The 17,310-nt window shown below is 52.7% G+C and overlaps 8 protein-coding genes across 8 annotated transcripts; 3 read left to right on the top strand and 5 right to left on the bottom strand.

The window, feature by feature from the left end:
- Window positions 1–850: 850 nt before the first annotated feature.
- On the top strand, window positions 851–3,271 carry N7482_000502 (putative GTPase activating protein (Gyp3); the record flags this gene model as incomplete). Its single annotated transcript, XM_056682627.1, has 1 exon — window positions 851–3,271. The coding sequence occupies one exon, from the start codon at window positions 851–853 to the stop codon at window positions 3,269–3,271; it is 2,421 nt and encodes an 806-aa protein (XP_056546233.1).
- Window positions 3,272–3,911: 640 nt separating this feature from the next.
- Window positions 3,912–5,603, top strand: N7482_000501 (choline transporter-like family protein; the record flags this gene model as incomplete). Its single annotated transcript, XM_056682626.1, has 2 exons — window positions 3,912–4,199; window positions 4,257–5,603. 2 exons carry the CDS (start codon window positions 3,912–3,914, stop codon window positions 5,601–5,603), a joined length of 1,635 nt encoding a protein of 544 aa, XP_056546232.1.
- A 286-nt stretch (window positions 5,604–5,889) lies between these two features.
- Window positions 5,890–6,733, bottom strand: N7482_000500 (uncharacterized protein; the record flags this gene model as incomplete). Its single annotated transcript, XM_056682625.1, has 3 exons — window positions 5,890–6,395; window positions 6,452–6,593; window positions 6,650–6,733. 3 exons carry the CDS (start codon window positions 6,731–6,733, stop codon window positions 5,890–5,892), a joined length of 732 nt encoding a protein of 243 aa, XP_056546231.1.
- A 1,172-nt stretch (window positions 6,734–7,905) lies between these two features.
- N7482_000499 (uncharacterized protein) lies at window positions 7,906–8,331 on the bottom strand (the record flags this gene model as incomplete). Its single annotated transcript, XM_056682624.1, has 2 exons — window positions 7,906–8,204; window positions 8,247–8,331. 2 exons carry the CDS (start codon window positions 8,329–8,331, stop codon window positions 7,906–7,908), a joined length of 384 nt encoding a protein of 127 aa, XP_056546230.1.
- Window positions 8,332–8,775: 444 nt separating this feature from the next.
- Window positions 8,776–10,091, bottom strand: N7482_000498 (uncharacterized protein; the record flags this gene model as incomplete). Its single annotated transcript, XM_056682623.1, has 2 exons — window positions 8,776–9,731; window positions 9,809–10,091. The coding sequence occupies 2 exons, from the start codon at window positions 10,089–10,091 to the stop codon at window positions 8,776–8,778; spliced, it is 1,239 nt and encodes a 412-aa protein (XP_056546229.1).
- A 951-nt stretch (window positions 10,092–11,042) lies between these two features.
- Window positions 11,043–13,066, bottom strand: N7482_000497 (uncharacterized protein; the record flags this gene model as incomplete). The annotated part of the gene is made up of 2 exons (XM_056682622.1): window positions 11,043–12,276; window positions 12,330–13,066. The coding sequence occupies 2 exons, from the start codon at window positions 13,064–13,066 to the stop codon at window positions 11,043–11,045; spliced, it is 1,971 nt and encodes a 656-aa protein (XP_056546228.1).
- Window positions 13,067–13,634: 568 nt separating this feature from the next.
- Window positions 13,635–15,249, bottom strand: N7482_000496 (bifunctional AAA family ATPase chaperone/translocase BCS1; the record flags this gene model as incomplete). Its single annotated transcript, XM_056682621.1, has 2 exons — window positions 13,635–15,002; window positions 15,073–15,249. The coding sequence occupies 2 exons, from the start codon at window positions 15,247–15,249 to the stop codon at window positions 13,635–13,637; spliced, it is 1,545 nt and encodes a 514-aa protein (XP_056546227.1).
- Window positions 15,250–15,775: 526 nt separating this feature from the next.
- N7482_000495 (uncharacterized protein) lies at window positions 15,776–17,146 on the top strand (the record flags this gene model as incomplete). Its single annotated transcript, XM_056682620.1, has 4 exons — window positions 15,776–15,900; window positions 15,973–16,017; window positions 16,076–16,711; window positions 16,768–17,146. 4 exons carry the CDS (start codon window positions 15,776–15,778, stop codon window positions 17,144–17,146), a joined length of 1,185 nt encoding a protein of 394 aa, XP_056546226.1.
- Window positions 17,147–17,310: the final 164 nt, after the last annotated feature.

Below are 17,310 nucleotides of genomic sequence, written 5' to 3'. Positions count from 1 at the left end.
CAGCATTCGAATCGCAGCGGCTAGAAGACCGTTAGGATATGAGTCGTTACGTGCTCGTGAGCTTCGTGCTCTATTGGGTTACTGCTAGGGGAGCAGAACAAATCCCGAGAGCGAGGGTGCCACAGGTGATTGAACAATGAATACGGTTCCTGATCGACAACACATCCGTGGTCGGCTTCTTCCCGGGGCACGGCCGTTAGGCATTGGGGAAGCTCCCGCTATACATACTGCACAGGTTGTAGCCACGGAGACGACGCTATGACCAACAAGTTTGTTTTGTGCCCCGGACTGTATGGATACAACTGAAGGTGGCCATGCGAGCCGTCATATTTAATATGATTGAGTTCGAAATCAATCCTCAAATTGATTAATCTCAATCGAAGCGCATCCTGAAACCGCCGCCCTTTGCCCTTTACGTCATGTGACACTAGCTCCAATCGGGTCTGTTGATTTTTGTCTCAGCTTCGTCCGCCTCTTTTCCGGTTTCCCATTCCAGATTCCTGTCACCCACTCATTCCACTCCTCTGGCAGGCTGTGTCGGGGTCATCGGGTTCTCCTAGTCCTTCTTTTGCGTCCTTTGGCCATTCCCGCTGCTGGAAGATATCCGGCGTCCTACGAGCTATCCGCTCAAGCCTTCTCGTTTTTCCCAACTCCGCCCGTGCTTTCTCAACGCCGCCGCCACAGGTACAGCGTACAGTGTACAGCGTACACCATTCTGACACGATTTCTCTCCCTGCCCGCGTTTTCTACAGTTCTACGCCTCTCAGGGTCTCCGACCACCCCCATTGAGCGCGCCCGTGCCAGTCACGAAAACCAATGTCCAGCGGGATCTGGGTGCAAGCTCGTGGCCATGGTCACAGAAAATGGAACCTCTCGTTACCCTCCTCCCTTGGGTGAGTCCGACCTGCGCGGTCGTCGGAAGATCCCTCACCCTCCGCGGCTGGACCCTTTGAAGATTGATCCACGCGCGCCACGAACCATACAATCGACTCCGAGATCGTCCCCACGCTCTCCCCACTCTCCGCATCACCCGCGTTCGCGTTCACCTCTGCCTCCAGGGGCACAGAGCGCGACAGATGACCGGCCATGGCTCCCTGAATCGCTCCGAGCGGGCTCGCCGCAGGGTAGAGAAGAATGGAAAGCGAAACAAACTACGGGTCGCGCTTCCCCTTTCACACCACCCCCGGATCGGACCCCCCTTAATTGGTATTCCCGCGACAATGACTTCGACGGACCAAACCACCGAAAGGTGCCGCCTATCAGAGGCGGTCTGCGCATTTCCATGTCGACTTCCCGGTTGCCCAACAGACGGCCACGGCTGCAAGAATCTCCTGACGGCCGACAAGATTTGAGTGCCCACGGTCTGCCATTGCCACGCTTCCCGTCGAATGGGCCTGCAGACAATAACACCCTCCGGACGAGCGTCAATTCGGCTATGACGTCGAGTTCCAGCATTGAGCAGACTTCTGGCACGGAGCGCAGCAGCGTCCTTACGAAGAGCAGCTCAATTACCGATCTATCGCCGGATACTCCCGACACTCCCTGCGGAATGGATGGCGGGATGAGTGTGGAAGATGCAATCTCAATGTATCTCGATGGTTTCAGCGACGTGACTGAAGAACCCTCCTCGCCCAAGTCGCGGGCTGAGAGCAAGGCACCCTCAATCACACCACCCCCTTCGAGAGACGCGCCCTTCGAGGAGGTCAGATATCCACCAAGGACAACATCGCTTGAAGACGTTCACTCGATTCCTCGACTTCCGCAATCCAGCCTGCCAGAACCAGTATTGCTCGAGCCCGCATCATCAGCGCCTTGTATTGCCGAATCTGTGCCGGTGATCGCCTCTCCACCACAAACTCCTCCACCATCATCACTGCCCTCAGACCCCACGCCTCTAGAACCCACACTCCCCGAAGAAGCATCGCCTAATTCAAAATATTCCCGCCAGCGACAACCGTCGAAGATAATCATACCCGGCCCCGTTCCCCCGCCGTTCAACTCTGGAAATGACACGCGGGACGACTATGGATTTCGAAAAGCAACACAATACGTGACCCTCGACCAGTACGAAGCCTGGAAGGGTTCGTATTCCCGCTATGCTGCACTTCGTCGAGCCAAATGGTACGAAATGCTCAAGGAGCATGGTCTTCAAACGAGCGATCCCACGGTGTTTCCCGCGCAGTCCTCCAAGGTTAAACGCTTTGTGCGCAAAGGTATCCCGTCCGAGTTCCGGGGCGCTGCATGGTTTTGGTATGCCGGCGGGTACGAGCACCTCAACCGCAACCCCGGTCACTACAATCAACTTGTGGAGAAAGTGATGGCTTCTCCTAGCAATGATGACAAAGAGCACATTGAACGAGATCTGCATCGTACATTTCCCGATAATCTTCATTTCAAGCCAGAGCCTGTCGACACTGCAGGGCCTCAGGACTCGGGCATTACAACCGAGACTCAAATGATCCAGTCATTGCGTCGAGTACTGTACGCTTTTGCCCTTCATAACCCCAAAGTTGGCTACACGCAATCGCTCAATTTCATCACCGGAATGCTCCTTCTCTTCCTTCCCGAAGAAAAAGCGTTCTGGATGTTACACATTATCACCTCCATGTACCTGCCAGGCACCCATGAGGTTAGTCTGGAAGGTGCGAATATTGATCTCTGGATCCTCATGGTGCTGCTTCGCGACACCATGCCGGGTATCTATGCCAAGATTGCTAGCATGGATGGATCCCAACCCAGTCGCGGTAAAGCGCCTCCTCTCACCGTCAACTCGCGACTGCCGGACATCACTTTGGGATTGACGAATTGGCTGATGTCTATTTTCATTGGAACACTACCTCTTGAGACTACACTGCGAGTCTGGGATGTTTTCTTCTATGAAGGTTCCAAGACCTTCTTCCGTGTCTCACTTGCCATTTTCAAGGCATGCGAACGAGATATCCTGGGTGTTTCGGATCCTATGGAAGTGTTCCAAGTGGTACAAACTTTGCCTAAGAAATTATTGGATGCCAACGCTCTGCTTGAGGACTGTTTCTTGCGACGCCATCGTGTTGGCCAGGGCCGCATCGATGAATTACGAGCCGCACGACGAGTCGCTGTTCGACAGGAGAGGCTGCGGCGATCGGTAGCGTTCAGCAAGGGCCAAATCCAGTCTGCGACCGACGCCTTCCCGACCCGTCCGCGAAATGGAGGTCCTGACATCGAGCACCGGGTTGTGAACTCCTGGCGTCAGCTCAAGCAGCACGCATTTCATCGAGAACCGACCCATTGATGGAATTTGGGAGCCGTTCTTGCAGATTCATCTCAAATCCCCCATCGGCTGTCGCTATCCGCTTTTCTGCTTCGAAAGCGACCGGGAAACCAAGCGGGACAAAAGCCCCAAATGCTTATCCACTAATCCTTTAATTATAATTGACCTGTCCAAGCCGACAAGGCACGTCGGGAAGACCCTCCCCGCAGCACATTGAGCGACGCAACCCTTGCATTTCTTGGCGTCTCGAAGTTCGGGAAAAAGGCATCACACATCGCCTCGCATATGGCATATTAGATATCCTGTTCACGTCTTGCAATTCTTTGCATAGTTTGTATATAGCACATGAAAGAAAGCGCAAAGGCCTGCTCGGCAGGCAACCTGCTTGGTTTCTTGGCGAATTGAAAGATCAAAAACCGGGCTCGACGCTATTGAAGGGCCCTGAACCTTGCAAGGCCGATTATTGGGTCGATCGTAGTTCCTCCGCGGTGAAGCCAGTGGTCGCACCTGCATGTCGTCATGGATTCAAATGCGGAAAATAAAGCTCCTTGCAGGTCCCCCCATCTTCTCGCTCCAATCCCCTTTTTTTAATTTCCTTCTCTCCTGGTTGTACGCCTGTTCCATTGAATGGTCGACTTTGCGATCGTCGCAATAGGCAGCTATGAGCGGACAAGCGGCTAGTTACTACGACCCTAAACAGGGCTTTGACGCCCAGGATCAAGCTCCCTACGGCAAGAAGAACGATAATTACGCGAACGACTACGATCAGCGCAATGGCAATTACCAGCCACCCGTCGATTACCAACAGCCAGCCAACTATCAGCAATCTGGCCCCGAGCAAAAGCCGCAACAGCCTCCATTCCCCGATAATCCGCCGCCCTACAGCACCTTTGATGAAGCGTTCAAGATCGAGAAGCCCAAGTACAATGACATCTGGGCGGGTCTTCTGGTAGGTTGACTGTACTGTACATTGTCTCGTGAAACCGCAAGCTCATTTTCATCGCAGTTGATTGCTGTCTTTCTGGGCTATGTCGCGGTGTCGGGAGTAACCATCCATAAGTATGCGGCGAACAAGGGGTTTAACGGCGATGGTATCTACGACTCGTCGAATGATTTCTCGCTTGACACCAATACTCTGGTGCTTTTTATCTTCGTCCTTTGTGTCGCTCTTGTCTTCTCGTGGGCGTATTTCATGGCCGCACGATATTTCACGAAAACCTTCATATGGGCTACTGGCATCTTGAATATCGTTTTTGCACTGGCCACCGGTATCTATTACATCGCAAGAGGGCAATATGGAGGCGGAATAGTGTTCTTGATCTTCGGTGTTTTCGCGATCATTTGCTTCATCAGCTGGATTCCACGCATCCCCTTCACGGCCTTTATGCTGCAGACAACCATGGACGTTGCACGCGGTTATGGGCATGTTTTTCTGGTCAGCGCGCTCGGTGGGATTGTGACTGTGGCTTTCGCCGCCTGGTTTTCTGTCACGCTGGTTTCGATATATGTCGCCTATGAGCCGGACTCCACCGGTACCAACCCTTCCTGCAAGAATGGTGGCTGCAGTACCGCTAAAGTTATTGGCTTGACTGTGTATGTGACATTTGCTATGTACTGGCTCAGCGAGTGGATCAAAAACACCGTGCATACAACGATCGCTGGGGTGTATGGATCGTGGTACTTCTGGAGCAAGTCCGCTGGTGGAATGCCCAAGGGCTCCACTCGCGGCGCATTCCGTCGGGCAACTACCTACTCCTTTGGCAGTATCAGCCTGGGTAGTCTGATTATTGCTTTCATCAACATGCTCCGCCAGGCATGCTCCGTTGCACAACGACAAGAAGCGGCTCGGGGTAACTTGGTTGGCAGTATCTTCATCTGGATCCTCGGATGCTTTATTTCGTTGCTTGACTGGCTCGTGACCCTGTTCAATCGCTACGCATTCTGCCACATCGCACTTTATGGCAAGGCGTATATCCCAGCTGCGAAAGACACGTGGAAAATGATGCGCGATCGTGGCATTGATGCTTTGGTGCAAGACTGCTTGATGGGTCCTGTTTTGACGATGGGCTCGACCTTTGTCGCTTACGTCTGCGCCCTGCTGGCCTATCTATACCTGCAGTTCACCAAGCCCGCCTACAACCACGATGGAGACTTCACTGCTGTCATTATGGCCTTTGCTTTTGTGATTGGCCTGCAGATTTGCCAGGTTTTCATGACTCCCATTGGTAGTGGCGTCGAAACGATCTTCGTGGCTATGGGCTGGGACCCTCAAGTCATGATTAACGATCATCCAGATATCTACTACAAATTGGTGGAGCTGTACCCTCGTGTGCAGCAAGCCATTCACGCCTGAAATGGACGTGATATACTCTCGCAAAATGCCACCCGTTTTACGTTTCTTAGATTCTTGGTGTCTCCTACAAGTATGATCAGTGCCGAAATGCGTCGACGACTGGTTAGTTTAATGTCGTACCGACACTCATATTTCATTGATCATTACAATTTCGATGTTAACTGAAGATAAGCTGTCTTGAAACCAAACCCTCGTGGACACCATTCTAGACTCCCGAATGACAAAAGAAACCCTAAGAACAAGATACCCCCGAAGCGTTCTCGTAGTATCCACCCACGAAACTCATTTACAGAACCATCACCAAGCCCATGACAGCGGCAATACCGAGGGCAGCAACACCGCTGCGGACAGCGTTGGCCTTGGGGGCAGCACCCTGGAAGGTCTTGAACCGATTGGCACTAGCACCACTGGGGCCGGGGGTAGCAGCAGACATCTGAGAACCGAAGATGACAGAGGAAGAGGCGGCCATCATCGCGCTGTGAGTGGAAGCAGGGGTGGAGGCAGCCACCTTGGCGGCCATGCTGCTGCTAACAGGCACACTGACGGGAATCTGGGAGATGTGCATCCGGCTGGCGGGGGCGGATGTGCTCTTGCAGCTGCACTCGGTGAGAGTCTCGGTCACATAGATGACATGAGGAGTGGCAGCCTCATCACCCGAGAAACGGAAGGCACGCTTGCTGTTCTCTGTCGTTCCGCGGCCGGTGGCGGGCTCCATGGGATTGCTAGCGTGACGAGCTGGGGCGGCGGTGTTGCTAGTGTCGGCGCACAGGGTGGTATTCAGCTTGCTCAGGTCTGTGCACTGGTTAGTTTGGCTTCTAGAATTGAGTGTTTTAGAGCAATGGCAGTACCAATTCCTGCCGCGTCGCAGGCATCCTTGGCGTCGTCGGACAGCTCGGTGATCGCATCCTTGTTGGCGCAGAGACACTCGGTGCTGGTCAAGTCGGTGCAATCGGCCAACTTGGAGACGTCAATGCTGTCCAGGGCAGCGGCCTGGGACTCTCGTTAGAGATTGTTGTCATGAAGATTGTCTATACACGATAACTTACAGCACAACCCAGGAAGTCATCAGTGATCTGTGCGGTGACACAAGCAGCACCGGCAAGGAAGAGAGCAGTGACGGAGAAACGCATTCTGGGCAATTGGGTCTAGAACTGAGGCAAACGAGAAGAGAGTAGAAAATGAAGCTTCAGTGCGGCGGCCTAGGGAGCAGTGTTGGCTTAAGTAAAGAATCACGATGGTAATAAACAAGACACGTAATTGGCCCTTTCTCTCGATATCCCTTGATGCCCTGGGGCTGGTGAATGGGCGGCCATGACGTTGAAGCATTCTGGATGTATCCCCAGTAGGAACGGAACAACGGGGACGCTGCCGTGGTGGTGCGTATAAGCTTGGGTTGGCATCTTGCCCAGATTCGTGACGAGGGACTCACATTTTCCACCCTCCGTGAAATCTGCGCCGCCCATGTTGATCGCTATGGAATGACGAAAGAATGGGCCATTTACCATGGCCCTACCGTCGTGCCTAGTATCATCCCTAGTTACCCTTTCCTCCGAGGAATGTCCATGGGCGTTAAGGACCGCATCGCTAATTTAAATTTGAATACTCTGTTTCAGCTCACATCGCTTGAACTGGTAGCTCGTACAGTTTTTGATTCTATTGTGAATTTGTCGACGCAACAATCAGAATAGTTTTTTCAGGCTGGGGCTGGCCACAAGCTGGAAAGAATAGGCCGATCGGAAGTTTTCAAATCAAGGGAAAGGTGCACCTTCATCATGTTACTAGGTATTGATATTTTCAGATTGTCCATAAGTAGTTGGGAGAATAAATATTCCGATCCAACGTGATGGACAAGCCAAAGTTACATGTTCTGTGCTAAATTCTATTCATTATGATATAAGTCACAAAAGCCGTGAGGGTCCCCCAACTAGTTGTAATAGCTTCTTCATTGGTTTGGAACTCGATTCCCTGACTATCTGCTCAGTGAGCTGGCGGACGCCCCGTGCCTCATCTACTACAATCTCAGGAAAGTGCCCGTATCAAAGAAACTTCTACCTGGGCGCTGTGGTGTTGTGGCCAACTGCTACCATTTGCTGTTCGAATCTATTTCGGTGGCCATGCTTGGAAAGGTACAGCATGCCCTTCACATTCAACGGGTTTTCTAACCTAAAGCGCTTCCAGCTCGTCCGCGTTGGAGAGCATTCCCGGAGATGTTGTGGTATTGAATCTCGCTGCTGGCTGATAGACTCCAGAACTGGAGCGCTAGGACACTGTGCTTGATTGTCCGCAGGACGCTGAGCCCCATCTAGTCCCGAAATCTCTGGCAGAAGCCCAGAATGGACGGGAGACCGCGGTTCTCTTTCATCAGCTGAGAGCTGGCTTCGGTAACCTGCTTCTGGAACATCCTCCGCTGCAAGATCTGGTGGTAGCAATCCATGATGGCGTTGTTGTACGCCACGATATTCTCATTCTGCTCCTGGGAGACTGTTACGAGGGTTTTGAATGAAACCTCTTGAATTTCCTTGGTGGCAGATAGCGCACGTAGCAATGGGTTGCCATGAAAGATGCGAACGGTGTGCACAATATTGATCGGAATTAGCTTTCCTTTAGCTCCGTGTATTCCTAAGATAGAGTGCTACTACCTACCTGGGGCCCCTGGGGTCGCAGTGGCCATAACGCCATCAGCCTGCTTGAAGAAGGCAAAGCATTCCTTCTCGCGATAGATCGACATAATGTGGACGTGCAAGACTATGTCGCCTCCGCTTCCCCCATTACCCCTTCTAGGTCCTTCAATACTGGACCTCGCACAAGTGGGAACTGGAACAAGTCACCCATGAGGATGCATGATGATAAATGAGGGCCATTAAAAAGTGATTCACACAATAAACAATTTTGTAGGGCGAAGTGCTTCTTAGCTTAGAAAGGAAAGCCCCACCCAGCAGAGGAGATATGGTATGTAGATGACCCTCACCTAGCTCTGGAAAGCAATGACTGAAGAATCTGGATATATGCATATTGTTTAGGTTGTATAATCTATGAACACTCCAACTATTCTTCTCATTAGTTAAGACCTATGTACAGCGCAAAAGAAGAAGCCTCAAGACATGAATAGGGTAAAAAAAAGGGGATCATTGAATTAGAGGGAGCGACATCAATCATTGCTCAATATCCAAGTTCAGTGCCTCGGCCCCGATGTATAAGATATTGGCCTTTGATTCATGGAGGAAACAGGCCGTGAATCTTCTGGCGAAGCAGGGAGCTCAGCAACAAAATTTCGCGCGTCCATTTCTTGAGGGAGAGGTGCAGAGTGGAAATTGTGATCTGGTTTGTATGGGTCAACAGCCACATAATTGTGGAATGAAGACCCGTCCACTTCCGAGGGAGAGGGAAGGACACTCAGAGAAGGAAGCGGTGGTGGTGCAGCACTGTCACCTCCCAACGCGGGTTCATATTCGTGCCGTTGACTTTTCTTCTTTCTTTGCATCTTGATGAACATGAAGATGGCTGCCCCTATTCCCGCAAGCCCAACTACTCCACCCACCGCGCCTCCGGCAATTACGCCAGTGTTGGATGAACTGTGTGAAGTGGATTGCCCGGATGCCGAGTTAGATCCCGACGACGATCCCGACGACGATCCAGTCGAGGTGGTAGAGGCAGCCGGCGCAGATGATATGCCGGATGATGCTGCCTTGCTGTCGACGTAATCCGAGATGAAACTATCATATACCAGGGACCCCACCACAGAGCCTACGGTGGGAATCCCACCCACATAGCTGACACTACTCCTGTCGGGGATATTGTGCGAGTATGGCGTGGCAGACAGATACACGGTCTGGGTAGTCTCAATGTTCGAGCAGCCGTAGTCAGTGATCGACAGGCCAGGGTAGGTCCACTGAACGCAGGACGCCGCCGTTGGTCTCGTGCATAAAACTGCGAATGCATTTGCCGTGGACTCAGTCAGAGTAGGAGTATTGGCGACTTGCTCGCTATCGTAGCATGTGGTCTTGAATCGGCATTTCGGGGTATAGGCGTTATCGCAACAGCCCACCATGGCTGGATAGCTAGGGCCTGCTGTATGGAAGAGGCATTGTGGGAAGCCGTACTCGTAGCCGACGCATGCAATCTCCGATGCTGAAAGAGTCAGTATTCGACAATCGCGCAGTCGCAGTAGAGTAGTGGAGAGTAAATGTGGAAGCATGAATACACACAGTAGTCCAGCACCCCTTCGACAAAGCCACATACACTGGCGCTTGCCCACGAAACATATGTACTCGTCGCAGCATCTACAGAACCCCCAGTATATGAATCGTAAGTATCAGCTCGTTGATGTAAGCCCTTTATCTCTGAATCGAAGCCGGGAGTCGCCTCAGGGAGTGCTAGCCGTAATGGATGATGGGCAGCAGCAGTACTGGAAGGCCCCGTGAACACTAGAGCGCGTATCAATGGGAGCAGCGAAAGGGTACAGAACCCAGCTGATATTTTCTGAACCATTGTGACGGCGAGGGATTCCGAAACTTGTCAGCTTGCACGCCCTAGCGCACCAGCGCTCCCTATATACAGCGGCTAAAGACCCCCTCCGGGCCCCGCGGCTTCTCATTTAACCATTGTTTTCTGCTTGCTTTTGTACGCTGGACGGGACCGCCATATCAACCTTCATGCGCCATGGCTGGGTATTCTCCACCTACTCGCTACCGAGCCTCGCGTGACTGGTGAGAGTGTGCCTTAGCGCGAAGCGATGGCTTAAGTAGGCCTAAGACCCTGGTGAATACGAGGTCCAGTGGACACAACATTGGACGGGTCTCAGCAGGATTCTCTCCGATGCCCAATGCCCTGAAATACGATGCATTCTCATTTCCCAACCCCCAGAACCTTGCCAGTTCTGCTGCAGACTATAGTTCGAATTCTGGGAAACAAGGAGTGGCGTCAACAAGGCACAATGTGCTATATAGAGGAATAGGGGTCCCAGATTAGTGACCCACTTAGAGCCTCCACGATAAGCAGTCATCCCATCGAAAGGTAACCCAGCCACTGGAATGAGGGTCAGGGGTGGGGCGGGGCGCTTGGCCCAAGTTCACCGCAAGGTGCATGAGGGCCTATCGGGTTGATTCAAGCTTTCACCACTCCTCTCACTGTGCTGGAGTTGCAGACATGCCGATACGTGCTGGGAGTAATTGCATGGTTTGAATAATGAGAACTGTAATTCAAGCCCCAACTCAATTGTCGCCTAGTTAAGCAGTCTATGCTTCAGGGTTGGTGGCGGAGTGAGCAAGCCCCTTCCGAAACTAACATATCAAAGTACGGAGCGGTTGAACGGAGATGCAAACAGAATTCATCCATTGGGTATAACCAGCCAGATTATTACTCCCATCGCTCTAAAACGGCTTGACAAGAAACATTCCAATAATATCCCCCAATTCAGCAAACTATCGATCCAAGACCAGCTCAGAATTTCTCACTTGTAACACAGCGCGTCGAATGAACTAACAGCCATGCAAGTATCCTGACCGCTAGCGTCAACCCCTTGACCAACAACTCTAATCCGAAAAACAAAACCTTCAACAACGTTCGCGTAATGCCAGGCAATTTCTCGCCTTCGCGCGAAGAACCGCTGCCGTAGCAGCCGTATTTTTCGAGGTCAAATTCCTCAACAACAACCTGCTGCTTCGACGTTTGCAACCTGGCCAGTGTTGCCGACGGAGGTTTATCCCAGAACTTGAAGAAGCTTTTTCTTCTTGATGTGCCCTCGGCTCTGGCGTTCGCTGCTTCGATCTGAGACGCTAGCTGGAGACTCTCGGCGTAGTCTTCGCGCTCCGCTTGGGTTGTGATCAGGGGGCCGCGATACGAAATATCAATGCCCTGCCCCATGAAAACGCCTGACTCAGTAGAACTGGGTGTTCCAAGCTCCATGTCGGCTAGAATAGGATTGGTAGCTTCGTCCGAGACGGCGACCGCGAGCATTGCGGCGATGAGGGAGTCGATCGCGTAGAGCGAAGGAATAGTGGCAATGACAGCAGCGGGCGAGATAGATAGGGTACGGGTAGCAAAATCCAGTGATGCCAGCGGCTCATCCGAATCAGCGACGGGTAGTGTTGACGTGCGCGGGTTGGCAGCTTGCTGTGCTGCTGCCACGGCAGTCGAAGACAGTGGACCGGTGACGATGATGGTGGGAGCCTGATGAGGCATTGTGTCACTGGACGGTGCAGAGACAGTAATGTGCAAGATTCCCGAAGATTGGGACCGGACAGGAGAGAGCGGAATGCCCTCGGCTCCCACTAGGGCTGGAGGCTGCCGTTTGGACAGTAAGGGGTGCCGAAGCTCATAGAGTCGTGCGTTACGGTTCCAGGATAGACGGCAAGATTCTTGTCCAGCAGCTCGTCTGAGGGCGTTGTTCTCCACTTCAGCAGCCTCAGATGGAGCAAGTTGATGGAGCTTGCTGATTTCGTCTGCTTGTTCGATAGCCAGCATGGCAGCGAGTCTCGAAAAGAGAAGTGCAACAAGGCCATCGTAGGGATGTTCGCGGCGCCCGCGATCTTCGAGACTTAGAGTCATGATGGGAACGTCACCGTTGGGCTTGTATGGGGCGCCACGCGAGATTGAGATCTCATCATTTTCATATGTCTGTAGTGTGTAGAATGCCTGTTGGGAATTGCCAAATGTGAAGCTTGCGGGCCCCGTCCTAGAGGCAAGTTAGCGAAAGATCAGACAATACACGTTACTCTGGATAGGTACCTGGTCATGCGTAGGTTGTATGTCGCGGCAAGATTTTGAGGTCGCTGGCCATTGGCCGCCTCCCATAGCATCGCCAATTCATGTGGAGACGAGTATCGAATCTCCTCAGACTCCGAAACACCGTTTGGGAAGTTCAACACGCTCGCGGGGACCGTCTTGGGCCCCAACACATGGTCAATCTCGGATGAAGTAGTAAGTGTGAGATGAGGCCTGCGAGATCTTTTCGATTGTTGGCTAGTTATAGGCAATTGAGGTTGGTTGTTTTGCTTGTCGAGAGGAAGCTTTGGATCAAAACGAGGGAACATCGATCTCATGGGTATGGGTGAAACAGACGACTGAGATGATTGGGGTGACGCATTTGAGCTTGCAGTGTGATTGCTACTGCTGCTGTTGCTCAAACTGTCTTGTGATGTCAAGGCTCGGCCTATGGGCTTGTGCTCTTGACGGTTTCGGCTGCGAGGGGGTTGAGGAGATTTAGAACTAGGTGATGGCTCCGTCACAGACGGCGACTTGGACCGTGTGGTTTTTGGTTGTGAGGGCGGAGGAGGAAAAGACGATGTGTCTTCGATGATCTGGAGCAGCACAGACTCAGCTTTAGCGGAGTCTTTGATCTCGTTGAGAGAGATCGGGGATGCAGGCTCCACCTTCGCAGCGGGTTTCTTGACGCCCTTGCGAAACGGATTCCTGGCCGCTTTAACCTCCGGCGAGGGTGTGGGAAATAGTTGGAATTGATTCATTTCGAGATTCGTAATTGTAACTCCAGTGCTCAAAAATAACTGCACGCTTGAAGAACAATAGACTCGTCGATGTCCCAGGCGAGCTCGACTGAAGACGCGAAAGAGCGTAAACAGGGGGACGGGCGTTTCGACTGACATATACCCCATACCCCTCGACGAGTTCTGCTGGATCTCGCGAAATCGCAGCAAGATGCGCCGATACGCTGTGAACATAGGATGTGACAACCCTATTTTTGGCTGGGCGCTTAGCAGCGGGCAGGTGTGATTGGGTTACAATAGTGGGACGGGGATGGCGACTGCAGAACGGCGCTACGATGAGCGCCGCTGATTGGCGCCGAACCCCTCAACCTCATTTCTTTCTGGCGGTTCTGACCTCAGATTGGTGGTCGGCTTCGTGCAGAAGTCACACCGTTAGTTTCAATCCCGCTGAGGTTCGGCGCGAACACCAGGTGTTGGCGGCACCACACCGGGGAAGATTGGGCGACGACAGCTGCAGGGTTGCAGGTAGAGCAGGATATCTATACATTGGCAAGATCATGCAGGGTCATATTTACATCATATGGTACAGTTAGTCACGTCGACCCTCCTGGTCATGCTCCGAAGCCTCATCATGAACAGAATAGGTAAGCCCCTCTGCCATCGCGATCGCGCCCTGCATATCGCCCTTATTGTACAAGAACAGCCCTTGCAGAGCTGCAGCGCTAGTGTTCTTCGATCGATCCGCTTTGTGACCTTGTTCGTCCTCAACCAAGCCGAGTTGCTGCAGCCGGTCGAGGAAAATTTTCCGGTGGGAGCCATCGGTATCGATATCTTCGTAGAACCGATCCCAGAGACGACCGACCTGGTAGCGTGTCACTTCGCCCAGACGTACGGTCATGTCTACGCGCCCGGGTCGGACCAGAGCCTCATCAAGTCGCTCAACGTGGTTGGTGGTGAGGAAGATAATTCTTTCTTCGGCGCTGGCAACACCATCGAGCGCATTCAACAGGCCGGAGAAAGTAACGTTTGCTCCGCGATAGCCGTCTGAATCGGTCTGCATGCGCCGGTTAGAGAAAGCAGCGTCCACATCCTCCAGCAGAACCAGAGTTCGGTTCGGTACAATAGTCAGCAGATGGTTCAGCCGGTCGTCGGTCAAACCACGCTCGCTGAGGTTCAAAATTGCAATATCGTAGTCCAATTCGCCGGCCAGTGCCTGAATAAAGGAGCTTTTACCCGTACCGGGAGGCCCGTACAGGAGATATCCGCGTCGGTAGGGAATACCACGATCATGATACCATCCAGCGCTGGAGATAAAGTCTTGGACATCACCCACAATGCGTTCCGTGACACCCTCGTCAAGTACGACCGATTCCAGCGGACGCTTGCGCCGAGGGTTGCCAAAAGGCCGCCACTCCGTTCCCCAACTATTGTAGATTGTTGTCTTCCCTTCATGTGACTTTGCAGCGTATGCATGAGCTTCGGTAAAGAGGTCTTCAAATATGTGTCGTTGAGAGTAGAGGGTGGTCAGGGTGATGGTCTCCCACGGTTTTCCAGTTTGAATGTCACGGGATTTGGACTCGCGCACGCGGTTCACAAAGACAAACGCGTTTTTGTAGCGAAGGATGTGTTTTCCAGGCCCCGGTATCAGAGAGAAATGTGTATGGATAGCTCCATTCGAGTGTTCAACCTTTGACGTCTGGATGGAGAGGTGGCGCATGCCGGGGGTTATTTTGTGGAGGAAACGGTCGACGAAACCGGTGCTATTCGCGGCTGCGCGGGTGATGTTCAGCTGTGACTGTTGGTAAAGCGTCATCCAGTGGAGGAACCATGGGTATGAATCGTCCTTGATGCTGATCTCTACATCCACAAGCATACGGCGACGTAACAGAGCTGCGCCATGGCGGACCCCCCTCTGCGCAAATGTCAATCCTGCGCCCAGCGCTCCCAGACCGAATCCCTATGGAAAACAGCTGGTCAATAATCTGAACATACCAACCGATGTCAATGGCATTCGAAAGGGTACATACTGCCGTGAACAAGGGATTGCTGGTCACTTGCGAAAAGAGACTGCCATCGCCTTTTTGGACCGCCTGTTGCACTGTTGCCGGCCCTGTTTGAGATGCCCCGGTCCTCTGCTGAAGAATCAAGTCTGCCGCGGAGGGCGCCGCTGAGGGCGCAACACTGGACGCACCGTTTGGCTCCATGCCGGCCAAATCAGGTGGGAGTTGTGGATGTCACTAAAAAGGCCGGGTCGACGATAACACCATCAGATATCGGAGTTACAACGGGCCGATCAGCGTCGCCAGACCCCTGGTTGCACAAATGCCGGCGAGCCAGCGACGGCATGATCTAATCTGCTACAAAGCCGCATTGTTGTGGGTTTTTGTCTGCTGTTTCGGACGCCAAACATAAGATGACATGGGTACTAGGCCGTCGTGCAGCCAAGCCAAAGAGACCGGGTTCACATGAAGCCCGTCGGAGGGTCTGGGACTCCGACACGGAGTTACCGGGATTAGGTGGTGATGGCTTTTCCCTCCTCCAATCCATTCCTTCTTCCCAACCACATAACTGGAAAGGCTGGGGCAGGGTCCGTGGCGCGTGGTTCGATTTGAGGGGTAAATAGCTGTCGTCTTAAAAGGCACCGAATTCCCATCGATGCGGGCTTTTCTCCAGCGCCTCCGGTTTTGTCAACAGACAAATTTCTGGCGCGCTTACACACCTCTGCGCAAGATGAGTTCTACCACAACAGGCGTGCTGTATGCATTAACTGTGGCCACCTCGCCGGCTAGACCGACTCCGGAGGATGCTTCCGCAAAGAGTCACCATGCAAAATCTGGCTTCAGGAACCCTTGGGAGTAAGTAACTGCGGCTGACCTACTGTCCCTCGGTGTATGGCGCGATGCTGACCAGAGAAATTTCTTCAATAGCTCATGGCAAGATGTAAACCTGAAAATCGCTGGCGAGATGCTCATGTAAGCTCATAGTGGTACTCCATGTATACCTTACCCTAACCATGGTTTCCCCATGCAGGCGCCGTTTGACGGGCAAAGGAAACGTCCCCGACACCACTCCTCCAACGGTCTCCGTCCACAAACCAGAATTCCTTCCCACTCGAGAAACCCCCAACCTTCGAGCAACATGGCTCGGTCATGCCTGTTACTATCTCGAGTTTCCTGGCGGCTTACGAGTTCTTTTCGATCCTGTTCTCGAGGAACGCTGCGGGCCATACAACCTGTTGGGTCCGAAGCGATTCACAGACGCCCCGTGTCAAATCAAGGATATCCCCATAATTGACGCGGTCTTTATCTCCCACAACCACTACGATCACCTTTCTTACCCGGGAGTTACTGAGATCGCAAAGAGACATCCGGACTGCCATTTTTTCGTCCCACTAGGCAACAAGTCTTGGTTCAAGCGCTGTGGCATTCAGAAAGTTACAGAACTGGACTGGTGGGACGAACGTGATATCACCGTGTCGCCTTCGCAGGACAAGGGTACCGAGGTTGAAGCGTCGGGAGAGGCTGCTTCTACAGCGCCAGAGATCAAGGCGCGGATCGATTTTCTGCCCTGCCAGCACATCACGGCCCGTACCCCATTCGACCGGTACCAAACACTATGGGGATCTTGGGCAATTGAGTCTGGGGGCAAGAAAGTATACTTTACCGGGTATGTCTCCCCGATACATTGTATCTATGCAGAAGTAGTAGCTGACCCAACAACAGCGACACTGGATACCGCACCGTTCCCCTACTGCCGGAAGGCGAAGACGATCATGATCCCAAGTACGGCTTCCCCGTCTGTCCTGCTTTCAAGCAGGTCGGCGAGTTTCGTGGACCGTTTGACTTGGGGCTGATCCCCATTGGCGCATACGCCCCGCGCCATATGTTCAGTTCCGCACACGCTGACCCACACGATGCGGTGCATATTTTCCAAGATACAAAGTGCAAGAAGGCGCTGGGCATGCACTGGGGTACCTGGGTTCTCACGGAGGAAGATGTACTCGAACCACCTGAGAAGCTGAAAACCGCTCTGAAGAGATTCGACTTGCCCGAGAAAGGCATGTTTGATGTGTGTAATATTGGAGAGAGCCGAGAGTTTTGACCTCGAGGACGCTCTCATATCAGACAAATCACCTCCTGTACGATATGTGATATCCGTGTTGAATATTAATACACGATAATTCTTGATGTGCAATGATTTGCCCCTTGCCTACCAGGAAGGGGAGCCTCAAGTCAGAACACAAGGTTGATCTGAACCGTGCTAAG

Source organism: Penicillium canariense (assembly GCF_028826845.1).
Source record: "Penicillium canariense strain IBT 26290 chromosome Unknown utg000001l_segment0_segment0, whole genome shotgun sequence".
NCBI lineage: Eukaryota > Fungi > Ascomycota > Eurotiomycetes > Eurotiales > Aspergillaceae > Penicillium > Penicillium canariense.
This window is presented reverse-complemented; position numbering and strand designations above follow the sequence as displayed.